This window comes from Budorcas taxicolor, chromosome 5, assembly GCF_023091745.1.
Source record: "Budorcas taxicolor isolate Tak-1 chromosome 5, Takin1.1, whole genome shotgun sequence".
NCBI lineage: Eukaryota > Metazoa > Chordata > Mammalia > Artiodactyla > Bovidae > Budorcas > Budorcas taxicolor.
In genome coordinates, this window is record NC_068914.1 from 70,650,524 (window position 1) to 70,664,161 (window position 13,638).

Here is a 13,638-nt window from a genome sequence, read left to right on the forward strand (position 1 = left end):
GAAATGCATTTTATTTTTTTAAAGTTCATTCACAAAATTGAATGATTGATTCAGGCTGCACAGCAGGTAGTAAATAACTGCATGGCAGTGACAAGCACCAAGAGGCTCGGATAAAGGTCCTCATGAGGATGTTTCTGCAAAAAGGAAAAAGAAAAGTACGTTAAGCAGATGAGAGAGTCTACAGTCATAACCATTCTCTTGACTGAGAATCCAATTTTTTAATAGTGCTTGCTGGCTAGTCTATTAGGTAAGTAACAGATCAAGCTATGAGACCTCTCTTGTCTATGAGGGACAGCTTGTCATTTTTCTTTGGGAATACTAAGCATTGTTACTCTATAAAAGCTTACCTTTTTATCCATGAGCTTGGACTGAAGTTTCTGGATTTTTTTTAAGAGTTGATATGCCTGTGGTAGCAGAGTCCTCCCTAGAAAAGTAAACAGCCTTTAGAACTAGCTTTTTTTCAGAGACAAGTTCCATCTCAGGCTAACCCCCCACCTCCCACTAACGGCCCACCCAACCTCCCACAAGCATTTGGGGGAAGATTCTAATATTACTTTGAGCCATTGTTTTATGGAAATAGGTCAAAGGAAGGTAAGAAATATAGAAATTAAAGGGTAAATATATATCACAGTAGAGATAATTTTAAAAAAGTGCTCACTTCCTTCATTCGGGAGCCACCAAGAGTAGGGTGTCAATTTAAAGCAACTCAGTTCCAGAAAAACCAAGTTCAGCTTAACTGGACTAGTTTTGGCTCAATATATTAAGAAAAATGAGAAGGCTGGATTTTAGAGAGCTATATGGATGTAAGTAAAATCTGTTCTTACCTATCAGCATAGCAATAAAACCTTTTCTCCTGGTTCTGACTGCTAGTCCTAAGAGTCAGGTGTGCCTTACTCTTGTCTGCCTCCTTCCTTGCGATGGTCACTGAAACTTCACTCTCCTAGCTTTCATGGAGTGCCGTGGCCTGCCCCTGGCTTATCTGTACTCCACATACCACAAGTGTCTACTCTCAGCTGTAGAGTGTCTGGGCTCGGAGCCATTCGCGCTATACTTGCTAGCAGTTCCTAGTAGCTGAACATCTCTCCTGGATCTTTAAAGGCATTGTCACGAATCCTGAGGGATCTGCAAACTCCCTCAATAGTTAAGGTTCCACCTGCCATTGCAAACTCAGCCAATATCAAGCCCATGGAACTATTACCCATGCTTTCCCACCCACCTCCACCTCCCACCCAACCCCAACCCAACCCTCCCCAAACTTCCAGGTAACACACCCATGGGATGGAGTACACAATCCTAGTGGTAAACAAATATCTATACTACTAGGTACAATGGCACTGAAATTGAGGGCTCAAAGGAAGCTATGTACAAATAACAATGATTGGATAATAACGTTATAAAGGTTTTAAAAGTCATTTTCTATACAAGCAACATTTTAGGATGGTTGTGTGATCTTGTGCTGTATTTAAAGGAAAACTGCAGTTAGCACATATTTAAGTAAACAATAGTTTCTCACGTGAAATTTTAATCTCCATATAATAAGTGGTCAATCCATCAACCTCTAAAGACCCACCCAACCAGGACAGAAACTGCAGTTTTCCTTTAATGTAAGCCTGTTTTTGTGTTGAATAAAACTCTTAATGGCACTAGTCAGTTTTAAAAAAGGTCTTCCCCCAAACTTCTAATTTGTGGATTTATGAGGTGGCATTAGCCAGCAGCTGGTTTCTATTCTCTGGCAGAGTTTTGAACTTGAATTGATAGAAGCATTCAACATCAGGGGTAGAGGGTAGGGAAGGTCCAAAACTCTGCCAGTCCCGAATCCATACAGTTGTCATTCCATTCAAGAGGGTATTAAATCTTTTATTGATTACACATGATAATGGATGATACACAAGCTTCATTCCCATCTATAACTTTATCTGGTACCATAATTCAATTTAGATATATTGCATAGGATGTGCCAACAATCATTAATAACCAAAAAATAAAAATAAAAAAAACTCCATGACTTTGCATGGGTGACCCTTTTAATGGTGAACTCCAGGTCACAACACAGTAACTGTCAGTTCAACTACACCAAGGTTCTGAAGACAACAGCTTCTCCACCAAGCAGGTTTGTAAATAAATTTCAAATGAACCTGGCATCACCCTGAAGGAATTCTAACTTCACACTGTTGGGGTAGTTTACCAAAATGGCTTCAGAGTAGACTAACTTTACACAGCACATTAAAAAAAAAAAAAAGACATTTATTCAGCGTCATGATCAGACTATTACATTTAGCAATCAACAGCATGGGTGCAAAAAAAAAAATCTACATTAAAACCCTTTGTTGGAATGCTTTACACTTTCCACAGAACAGAAACTAAAATAACCTGTTATACAATTAGTCACAAGTACAGTCCTCGAGTTTTTTGCCCATACACATGAGTATTGTCTAAAACATGTCTTCTTTGTAGCAGCTAGGCCCTGCCACCACTGTGCTTGGCTGAGTTCACAAATCTGTTGTAACCTGTAGCTTCCCTGTCACTTCTCTGGCTCTCCTCTCCTGCTAAGCTTTGTTTCCTGTTGAACAATATGGAATAAAGTTGTTAATCTAAACATATTAAGACTCAAGGCTACAATCCAACAGCAAGTTGTTTCCCACAAATTTTGCTGATCTGAATATTAACTTAATATTCACAATTTTACTGTAATTATAATGTTAACTATGTTGCACTGCTCAGCTATATTAGGGTTACTGGGTTCATTATAAATTACAATTAAGTGAGAACAACAAAAAAAGGTGTTCACTTACCTGGCAGTAATTAAAACCTTCTGCCACTGCCATAGCTACTGCTGCTGCTGGAGCCACCATAGCCACCTAGAAACAAAATTTATTCTCTTAAGCTTTAGAAGTACAAACAGTAACGATGTTTTTTATAGTTGGGGCTTAACCTATTTATATTGCATAAGTTGAAAACCACAGGTTGGGGCTCATGTGATTTTCCCAACTCAAACTATTTTAACTCAGTCATTTTCCTCAACGTTTTAATTTTTCAGCGTTTTGGTTTCTACATTTCCTAAACAGTATTAGTTTAGCCCTCCAATACCACATATATACCATACCTTGGTTTCGTGGTTTGGCAAAGTATTGGCCTCCACCACCATAGGGGCCAGAACTTCTTCCTCCAAAGTTTCCTCCTTTCATGGGTCCAAAATTTGAAGATTGATTGTTGTAATTGCCAAAATCATTGTAGCTTCCGCCACCTCCAAAATTGCTTCCTAAGAATGGAAAAGAGGACCTTTATATGTTATTCAGGGAAAATGAGAAATCCTAGTGTTCAGAGTAAAAAAGTTGCTTGATCTGCCTTGCTCCCAAACTTCTGTGGCTCCAATTTCAATTATCTTTGTATTTCATGCGCAAGGCATTCAGTTGAATAATCCAGTAACTAAAACTTCACCCAACTCACCATGGCGTAAAAGGTATATATTCTCTTGCCTTTTAAGGCCTTTACCCAGCCAAGGGCACAGCAAACACATGCTGGATACATCAACTAAGCACCTAAGATCCCAAGAGTTAACACTAAATCCGGCTAGAAGCTAATCTAATTCCAATTGAAGACACCACTATCCACTTAACCATCTATCTATTTGGGAGTGAGGCGGCCCCAGCTTAAAGCTAGGAGGAGGTAGCACTGCAAGCCCATTAAAAAAAAAGTACCATGCAGCACAACACACAACGCTTTAAGACCATCAAATCCTCCTAAGGATAAAGTCTAAAAGGCTAATCTAGCTATTGCACCAAGTACTTGGATCACTGGATACCTACCACTACCACCGCCAAAGCCGCCTCCGCCTCCACCGTTGTTATAGCTGTCATAGCTGCCACTCCCGCCATAGCCACTGCCCTGGTTTCCATAACCCTGTCCACCACTTCCATAGCCTCTGCTTCCTCCAGAGTAACCAGGGCCGCCTCCTCCATAACCACCTACAAGAATACAAGTCTTCTCAATAAGACAAAAGTATTCAGCAGTCAAATTCTGTGCAAGCATGGCTAAAAGCCTGCTCACAACATGCTATTAAATCAGTTGAGCTTATCATGCACTAGGGTTTTAGTCTCTACTAACCTATTCTAAAGGTTGCCAAAATTTTTTACCTGTGGTTCTTTAACAAAACTTACCGTCATTACCAAATCCATTATATCCATCCCCACTGCCACCATATCCGCCACCACCGCGGCTGCCACCAAAGCCACCTAGAAGAAAGTGGAATTTAAAAACCAGGTCTAAAGGTCGTAGATTGCATACAAATTACCTTATATTAAGTATCAATTTGAGGAAGCATTCAATTAGAACTATTTCCATATTTTAACAGTTACTGGTTAGAGACAAGCCAGAACTACATTTGGATTAAAATGTAACTTTGAAGAAGTCATCAGGGGGTCATTACAATTTTACCATTAACTCTTTATTAGTAAATTACAGCCAAACATACCTCGACCACTGAAGTTTCCTCCACGACCAAAGTTGTCATTCCCACCAAAACCACCTCCACGACCGCCACCAAAGTTTCCAGAACCACTTCGACCTGAAGAATCAAGATGAAGTGTTGGGCTGTACAGACTATAATTATTCAAAACTATGTTTACGGTTTAGTTAAGTAGCAAACTTACCTCTCTGGCTGGATGAAGCACTAGCCATCTCTTGCTTAGACAGGGCTTTTCTCACTTCACAGTTGTGGCCATTCACAGTGTGGTATTTCTGAACTAAACGATTTTGAAAACAAACAGATCATCTCAGAATTCAGTATACAGCATAGATTTCAGAACCCTTAACAAATGCCAGCCACCTGATACTTACTGACAATCTTGTCTACGGAGTCATGGTCATCAAAGGTTACAAAAGCAAAGCCTCTCTTTTTGCCACTGCCTCGGTCAGTCATGATTTCAATTACTTCAATTTTCCCATACTGTTCAAAATAATCTCTCAGGTGATGTTCTTCAGTGTCTTCTTTAATGCCACCAACAAAAATCTTTTTCACAGTTAAGTGGGCACCAGGTCTTTGAGAATCCTAATGTAGGAAAAATTAACGTGTATTATCGAAATCTATTTAAGTGAGGAATATTAAATCTACTACACCCCCACATGTAAAGTCTCCCTAGTGGAAATCCTCCAAATGACTACTTCAAGGATGAAAAAGGTACTTACTTCTCTTGAGACGGCCCTCTTTGGTTCCACAACTCTTCCGTCCACCTTGTGTGGCCTTGCATTCATGGCCGCATCCACCTCCTCCACCGTGGCGTATGTGACAAACCCGAAGCCTCTGGAGCGCTTGGTGTTTGGATCCCTCATTACCTTAAAATGTTTAATACGTGTTAAGACCCCCGAAATGGGTGATTTTCTACCTTGACTAAGGTTAACAAGAAACTTTATTACCAACCTTTTATCTCAAGTCCTTCCATTTCCCACTAACCATCTGCAGTGAATTAGTTGGGTGCTTTTTTACTTAAAGGCACTCCATACTTACAGCTACCATCCTATTAGCATTCAAACAATAACCGCAGCAACTTAAGCCAAGGAAACCAACTAGTTCTACAGCCCTTTGTCTCTTTCGAGTCTTACCACACAGTCTGTGAGCGTTCCCCATTGCTCAAAATGGCTCCTCAGACTCTCATCGGTTGTTTCAAAGCTCAATCCTCCGATGAAGAGCTTCCGCAGCTGTTCGGGCTCTTTGGGAGACTAGGAGTGGAGGAGGGAAAGAATAAGTAGGGCTATAACGCAAATCATCTTTCAGTTGCAAAAAAATAGATAGCAACGTACGAAGCACTTATTGTTCCTTTGGGGCGCAACAAACCACGTGCTTCTCCCCTCTGGGGGAGGCAGTATGTTGGGGGCTGGGTGGGCTCGGAGGCCCTGAGCGCATGCGTCCCTTACTCTCCCTCCGACGCAGGCGCAACAAAAGGACTAGGAAAGAGAACTACATGGCCCACATCCGTCTGTAGGTACTCTTTTAAAAAGCAGCCCATTGGGACAAGGTGAAAAACAGACTAAATGTGCCTAAGAGTTTTGCAAGGGGTACCGAGCAGGAGTGGTTGCTAAGGGTCTCAAGACAGCAGCCTCATGGCGACGAGGACAAAATGGCGACCTCAACTCAGGGAGGGGGAGGCCCGGGCAGCGATCGAAGAACCGTCGACAGGACTGGGGCAAGCAGCCAAACAAACTGCACCCTGCTAAACTCAGGAAAGGAAGAGGAAAGGCTATTCAGCTGGAGAGAGCGTCTTACCCACCTCTGATTTAGACATGACGGCAGTGGAGGCGGGGAAGACTTCAACGATGCTTTCTCGGCGGCGTCCACGGGCAGAAAGGAGTAACCTCACGAACGTATCTGCCAGCCTACCTTCGGCCTCCCTTTTTTACCCCGCCTCCGCGCTTTCGGCATTGGTAGACTCCGCCCCCGAATAGCTCTGATTGGATATTTGAAACAGCTTTCCCCTACCATTGGTCTCTGGTGCTGCATTGCTGCGTAACGTCATCCATTTGGGCGTTCTACGCAGTCTCCACCCCTCGGGGGTCTATTGGCTCTCGAGTAATATTATTCTTAACTAGAGTGATTGGCTAGTAATTCAACCATTCATGTCTGAATGTACTTGTTATTTAAAGAAACTTTTTAATCCTCTACGGCCTTAATTTTATATTCAGTTTACCTGGCAAACCATGATTAATACTATGCCTCAGAAAAGCAGTTAGCAAGTTACAAATTTTCGTTTTTTGACAAGGACTGCCTGCTGAGCGCATGTGTAGGAAAATGGCGAGTTTACGCAGGCGCGTAAGAAGTTCCGTTTGGCGCTAGGAACACGTGAAATGGCGGGCAGAAGACGGCGGCTTACCTAAGGCGCCTGCGTAGTGGCGGGAGCTGGGCCTCTTTTGCGCAGGCGTAATGGGCGGGGAAAGGGTCCGGTCTCAGGATTGGTCGCGCAGGCGCAGGGAAGGATCCGTTTTGGCGGGCGGTTGGCGTTGCGCAGAAGGCGGCAGCGGCGGTGGCTTGTGGTCTCACCACAGAAGAACAGGGGAGACGTTAGCGTGAGTGATCGGTCTCGATCCCGGGTAAGTGGCGGACAGTCTTGCCTACGCATACGAGGTCTTGAACCGACTCCAATCGGTCCCGTTATTGTGTGTAATGAATGGACCGCGGGGTGGGGGATCGTGAAGGGGGAGCGGTGGGTCCACCCAACCAATGGAAGAACAGGGGCGGGATGTTTTATCCCCGTAGGTTCTGTGGAGCTTTGCAGCCGAAGAGTTTGACTGGCGAGTGTATAGGCCAATTGGGTCTGCCTTTAGCTGCCGACTGACCGGTCCTTGGGCCATCGGTATGTAGGAGGAGGGCTTGCTCCTCCTGAGCAGCGGCTCACTGAGCCAATGAGCACGAAGCGCGCGGTAGGTTGGGCTCCTCCGAGAGGCAGCGGTTTGACTCCAATGGGGGATGCGGGAGTCGAGCGCTTAAATGGATAGACCAAATCTGGAGCCAGTAGACACACAGCCTATTGAAAGCGCTCGGGCTGACTGCCCAATCAGCGCTCCAGCAGAGGGAGGCCTTAGATTTGGGGATGCGAGGATGAGGAGTCACTGCCTGCGATGGCGTGTGGGGGTGGGTATTTTATCCACAATGATTTGAACGAAGCCTTTGGGCTTCCAGGCCACACACTTATCTGGTAGGAAAGCTGTAAGTTTGGTCCTGAATGCCTGAATTTTGGCCCCACATCGCTACATCCCACAATCTCACACTTTTAGGTTGGGAGGTGGGGTGGGGACAAGAAATGTTTTTTGAGTTTGAGAACTTCTTCACGAAGACTTACTTGAAATATTAGAAAGTGTAGGATAAATCTCTTTGTACTGTTGAGGAAAGGTACCCAGGAAAAGTCAACATAATAGTAATAATGCATATTACCACGGACAAAGAGATTTGTAAATCCATAGAAAAAGTTTTGGCAAGCTAACATAACAAAGGGTGTTAACCTCCAGGGTTACAGTGGGATGGAGACAGGTTGGATCTCCAGTGTTCAAATCTTTGCAGGGGTAATAATTTGTGATTAAAGTTAAAGCCAATTGTTTTTGTGTTTTTTAGTTACAAGCAAGTACTTCTCACCACCTCCTTACACCTCAAAAAAGTGCTGTTTTTCTGTTAAGAACTAAGGTGACCCTCGATTTTAAAATGCAAATTTTGAAAAGGTGACTCTGAGTACTTGCTAGGCATCCTGCTAGATATTTTGCAAGCATTGCCCGTGTCCCCAAAGTCTTTTAAGTTCTTCTCTGAGGATCTTTTCTCTGCATCTGCATCTCCCTCTTTAAGCCATTACAGATCTCCTAAGCCCTTTCTGCTGTTCCTTTGAGGATATCTGGATTTAGATAAAAAAAACTAGTTACTTAAGGAGGTTAATACTTAGGATGTTGGAGATAGGACTCATTCATCACCTGGGTGGTTTTTTTTTGCCTTTTGATTTTATTTCCTTCAAAGTATTTTATAAGTAGTCCATATCATGTTGGTAATGGCCATTCTACTCTCCCCAGTATATTTTAGTAAAACATTTTAATTACATATTGACTGTATCAGCGTCTATACTGCTCTATTATTTACTGATTTATTGTCAAAGAGAAAATCTTTAAATATTGTAATAAATTCAGATACACATGAGGTACTGCTATGAGTAGAGACTTTTGTGATATACAAAAGGAAGATGATTTTAACTGAGCTTATTGTGAACAGAGGAAAGATTTTCCTGTTTGGCACTTGCAAAAGGAAAACCTATTTTGTACTTGCTTGTAAGCTGTTCGTAGGTATTCTAATAATGTAACTACTTCATTTATAACATTTATAAGAACTAAAGTGATACAGATTAAGGGTGAAAAAAAAGTGAGAGCTTTCGTTGGTCAGTCCTGTCTGACTCTTGCAACCCCATAGACTGTAGCCTGCCAGCCTCCTCTGTCCATGGAATTGTCCAGGCAAGAATACTGAGAGTGGGTAGCTATTCCTTTCTCCAGGGGATCTTCCCAAACCAGGGATCGAACTCGGGTCTCCTGCATTGCAGGCAGACTACCATCTGAGCCACCAGGGAAGCCCCGTCTGTCCCTGATTTATTTAGGTTTGAAAGGAATACAGTCTTGATCTACTACAGAGTTTTTCAGTCTCAGCGATATTGACATTTTGAGCCTGATAAATGCATCTCACCTCCCCCACACCTCTTCTTGTGACAATCAGAATGTCACCAAATGTCCTTTGAGGGAAGGGTGCAAAGTCTCCACTTGAAAACTATTGATCTTGAAATAACAGATGGTAGAATCGATCATCTTGTCAAAATCTTCTATTTGACCAGTTGGAATTTAGAAGATGGGTGAAGTGTTCAGGAGGTGTTCTTTGGTGAATGGATCACTAAGTCCTTATGATCATCTCTTCACATGTAGAGCGATCACTGTTTGATTGGATAAAAGGAGAGCTACATTAACATTTTCACCATTTGCATTTAAACACTGATTGCATCTTGTGTCTGGCTTCCTAAAATAATGGCAAGTAAGTGTTTGGAGAGGTAGACTTTGCTTCAGATGCTTCTTACATTCTCATCTGACTTAATCCTCTTTCCTTTAAAGTTTCACTATACAAATACATACACAAAGCATTCTGACATTTTCTCATTTATAGTACTCTATTTCATTTTTTTAAAAACACAGGTTGATTTCTGCTGAACTGATTTTTCAGCTGTTTAGAGACCCATACTTTGGGGGAAAAGAAATACTGACTTGAAGAACAGGTAATCCAAAATACGCCTCCCTGGGTTACTCTGAGTAGATTCCTTTCATCTTTAGCCCTGCCTACTTTGGTCTATAAACAAACTAATCAGTGATCCTTTATTTGATGTTTTTTAATAGTATATTTTTATTTGAAAATTTTCGGGAATTGTACCTAGACTTTTTGGTTTACTGTGATGTGTGAATAAAAGTTGCTTGTTCTATTGTAAGTTCTCTTACACTGTCATAGTTAATAGGTCTGATAAACATTTCTCTCTGGTGGGGAAATTTTGGTGAGTAGTTTTTAATTGAAATCTGAGACTGTCATATTGAAAATCCTAAGTTTAGACTTTTATTTCTTGCTTTTGGAGAACTTGGTTTGATTGTTAACTTGTACACTCTGTTAACAATACAAAATGCTGAGTCTGTGTTACAAAAATTTCAGACACTTGTGCTTAGAACTTAGAGGTATATCCTGTTGCATCCAAACATAAAATGATTGTTATCTAAAAGGAAAATGAAATCCAATAGGTAGAAAGTTTCTCTCAGGTAGGTGGTGAGCAGGATGATAACTGAGGAAAGACAAAGATAGAGCATACCTTCGAATTGACTGGATTTTTATATATCTAGGAAAGTTCTGGTGATTTTCAGAGCCCTTGACAATATTTCTGGAAAAGAGAGAACGGTATCCAGGATACAGAGGTTTCTGAGGAAGACTAGTATTTTTTGCTTTTACCGTTTATTTAACCACATAGCATAATTTTTATATCTTACTGAAATAGCTCATATCACATCTCCTGGTAAAGCATTTTTTTCTTGTGCTTTTACTTGGTCTGTTTTTATTTCCATTCACCTAACATGAAATTGGGCCTAAATGCTCTGGATGTTGACTTTAAAAGCAATAAATTAATAGTGCTAGATATCATTTATAACTGACTCAGTGTGGCTGATATTTACACATTGTTATTGATGACCTTAGACTCTGGGCAATTGTCTTTTTTTCTCTGACATAAATTGATTTCCCTTCCCTCCTTGTAGAGGATGGCTTTAACTGATCATTGTACTAATGGGAAGGAGTCCAGGTCATCCTGAAAAGAGTTGGCTTGTGCAGAGTCCAGGACGCAGATTTGTTGGATTTCTGTAAGCCACTCGAAGCCACATATTCATTTCTGATGACAACTTTGCACTTGTGTTGGCAGAACACCCACAGTGGCAACTGTTGCCTGTGTTTAGTCTGCCCGGGAGCTCTACCAGCTAGCATGTTTGGGGGAAAACCTGCACTGTTCTTGTTAGCAGCTATGTAAATATTAGACCTTTCTGAGTTTGTCTTCTCAGATCTGCCATCCTTTTAGGTAAATTGCATCCTCTGATTGCCTCAACTTACCTTTAAAATGAAAGATTAAAGGATTTAGGCATTCTTTGGGTCATTTAAAGCACAGTTCTTTTTGCATCAGTAATTAGTTTTATAAATGTTTGGTTTATTATTTTTAAAATTTTATTTCCCCTGTGTCTTAGTTTCTTGTGGCTGCAATTACCACAAACCTGGTGGCTTCAAACAACAAGAGTTTATTCTTTCACAATTCTGAAGGCCAGAAGTCTGCAATCAAGGTGTTGAGCCGGTTCTGGAGGCCCTAGGGGAGAATCCCTTCCTTGCCTTTCTAGCTTCTGGTGGTTGTCAGTTTTCCTTGCCGCCTCACTCCCTGCTCAGTCTTCACTTTGCCTTCTCTATATGTCTCTCTCAGAACCCCTGCCTCTCTCAAAATGTGTGATTGCATTTAAGGCTCACCTCATAATCTGGGATAAATTTCTCCTTTCACTTCTTAAAGCACATCTTTTGCCATAGAAAGTAATAGTCACAACTTTGAGGGGGGTGCATCATTTAGACTACTGTACCCTGGTTCTTTAATCCCGATCCAAATAAATATTACCTAATTCAAAAAAGAAAAGGTTATTTTTTAAAATGAGGAGCAAGTGGTGAGAGTAGGCAAAGGCTCAGGAAACTCAAAGTGAGCCATTTGCCTTCTTTGGTCCTTAGTTTCTTACGGAAGGAATTGGCTAGGTGATAACTAATAGTTCTCTAGCCCTAAAATTTTTTATGAAGTGACTCCTACATTGTCTTGGGAGTTTATTTTTGAAGTCAATTTTAAATGCAAATCAAGAAGTTGTTCTTATATTTGGGGCTAATATAGTGCAACTGGTTTTCTCTAGAACTTGAGGGACAGAAAACTGAGTTGTTGACTGGTTGTCAGTTTCTCGGGGTATTAACACGTGATAACAAACCTGTACTTGTGTGTGATTTTCGAAAACGAGTGTAATAGACTAGCTGAACCACTTTTCAGTCATTCTAATGAGGCTGAGGACTGGTGTAGTCTGGATTTCCTATCCAGTAAGAATAGTTCATCAAACTTAAACACTTAGAATCAATTTTAACTCAGTTACGATAAATTTTTTTTTTTAAAGAGAGGGGAGTAAGCAGAATTTTAAGGGGAAAAAAAAAAAAAGGACAGATTTTTCTACCTGAAACTAGGTCATGGACCTAGATTTAAAATTTTTCACTTGCAGTCTTTTTTTCTTTTGGCTGTGCGGCATGCTGGATCTTAGTTCCCTGCAGTGGAAGCTGTTAACCATTGGACCTTCAGGGAAATTCCGATGTGCAGTCTTACTCTTCAGACTTACGGAGTGCCTGTTCCATCATGTTTCACTGCTAGGAAGCACACCAGAAAGCATGGGATTGAGATGGTGTCATTGAAAGGACTGCTTCAAGATCAAGTTTTATAACACACTCATTATTTATTTCTTCCATGGAGTGGAGGAACCAAATTGAATTCAAGTGTTTCTCTGATTGTAATCTACAATTCTTAGAATAAAACAAGTTCATATCTGAGCCAACGGGCATAATTATGTCGGAATAAAATGCCCTCTACAAAGAGGTCAACCCAACAGGCTGGGAAATCTATCTTTGGTTTCTGAGGCACATCCTTGAACTCCATGTGCCTTGTTTCGCATCCCTAAATCAGTAAGACTCACTTACCTCACAGGGAGTTGTGGAGGGTAATATACTGCTAATTTGTTCAGTATTTCACAACAATAAATTATATCTAGTAATCTGATAAACATAGGCAAGCCTCATTTATATGTGTAGTTGGAGACAAGGATAGATAAAACTTACAGATAGTTCAGAAAATTCATTAAAGTTAATTTTAACTACTTCTGTTATCAAACATTTTATCCTCTGTTTCCTGTGTACTTTCCAAAGTGTTTTCTTGTTCTTTTTCCATAACAGACATGAGGTAAGTAGGGCAAAGAGTTAACACTAATGTAGATGATGAAGGGATCAATTCATCAAGAGGATACAATAATTCTAAAATTTACACAACTAATAATAAGCATCAAAATACAAGAAAGGAAACAATAGAACTAAATAATACACGCTTGCGATTGTATTGGCAACTTCAACACCTTCTTTTAGTTAAAAACAAAACTGAAATAATGTGTGCTCTGGGGTCAGTCATGTCTGGCTCTGCAACCCCATGGACTTAGCCTGCTAGGCTTCTCTGCCCATGGCATTTTCCAGGCAAGAATACTGGAATGGGTTGCCATTTCTTACTCCAGGGGATCTTCCCAACCCAGGGATCAAACAGAGTCTCCTGCATTGGCAGGCAGATTCTTTACCACTGTGCCACCTGAGAAGCCCATTACTAGAACAGGTAGCAAAGCAGTAAAGACGTGGACAGCACTGTCAATGAGCCTGATACATAGACATTTATAGGATATTCCACCCAACAGTAGCAGAATATACATTTTTTTCAAGTGCATAGCAATATTTAACAAGTCAGACCATCTGTCATAAATCTCAAAAGGATTTGATTATACAAAGTATGTTTT

General features: G+C 41.1%; 2 protein-coding genes across 6 annotated transcripts in view; one reads left to right on the forward strand and one right to left on the reverse strand.

The window, feature by feature from the left end:
• Positions 1 to 6,372, reverse strand: HNRNPA1 (heterogeneous nuclear ribonucleoprotein A1). 3 transcript variants are annotated; one of them, XR_008199407.1, is made up of 12 exons: positions 6,264 to 6,372; positions 5,599 to 5,715; positions 5,185 to 5,331; positions 4,837 to 5,047; positions 4,650 to 4,742; positions 4,472 to 4,564; positions 4,158 to 4,232; positions 3,807 to 3,965; positions 3,104 to 3,259; positions 2,793 to 2,858; positions 348 to 424; positions 1 to 134 (listed from the first exon to the last, which is right to left on the reverse strand). XR_008199407.1 is itself a non-coding variant. In XM_052641291.1 (11 exons), exons 1-10 carry the CDS (start codon positions 6,276 to 6,278, stop codon positions 2,803 to 2,805), a joined length of 1,122 nt encoding a protein of 373 aa, XP_052497251.1. In that variant the 5' UTR covers positions 6,279 to 6,372; the 3' UTR covers positions 1,837 to 2,560; positions 2,793 to 2,802. The 3 variants fall into 3 exon arrangements, 1 of the variants encoding a protein (XP_052497251.1); XR_008199408.1 differs by lacking the exon at positions 3,807 to 3,965; XM_052641291.1 differs by lacking the exons at positions 1 to 134; positions 348 to 424 and adding an exon at positions 1,837 to 2,560.
• A 587-nt stretch (positions 6,373 to 6,959) lies between these two features.
• The window catches only part of CBX5 (chromobox 5), a 34,570-nt gene continuing 27,891 nt past the window's right edge, over positions 6,960 to 13,638 (forward strand). Inside the window, exons 1-2 of one of the 3 annotated variants that reach the window (XM_052641299.1) lie at positions 6,984 to 7,080; positions 7,247 to 7,410. The gene's annotated coding sequence lies outside the window, so the exon portion shown is untranslated. Of the gene's footprint in view, positions 7,081 to 7,246; positions 7,411 to 13,638 lie in introns of all 3 variants that reach the window. The other 2 variants (XM_052641297.1, XM_052641298.1) reach the window with 2 other exon arrangements.

Coding starts and splice junctions, on each gene's coding strand:
- HNRNPA1 (XM_052641291.1), bottom strand. Junction 4,565..4,649: donor TGCTTCATCCAGCCAGAGAG/GTAAGTTTGCTA, acceptor TTGATTCTTCAG/GTCGAAGTGGTTCTGGAAAC. Junction 3,260..3,806: donor CGGCTTTGGCGGTGGTAGTG/GTAGGTATCCAG, acceptor TTCCATTCTTAG/GAAGCAATTTTGGAGGTGGC.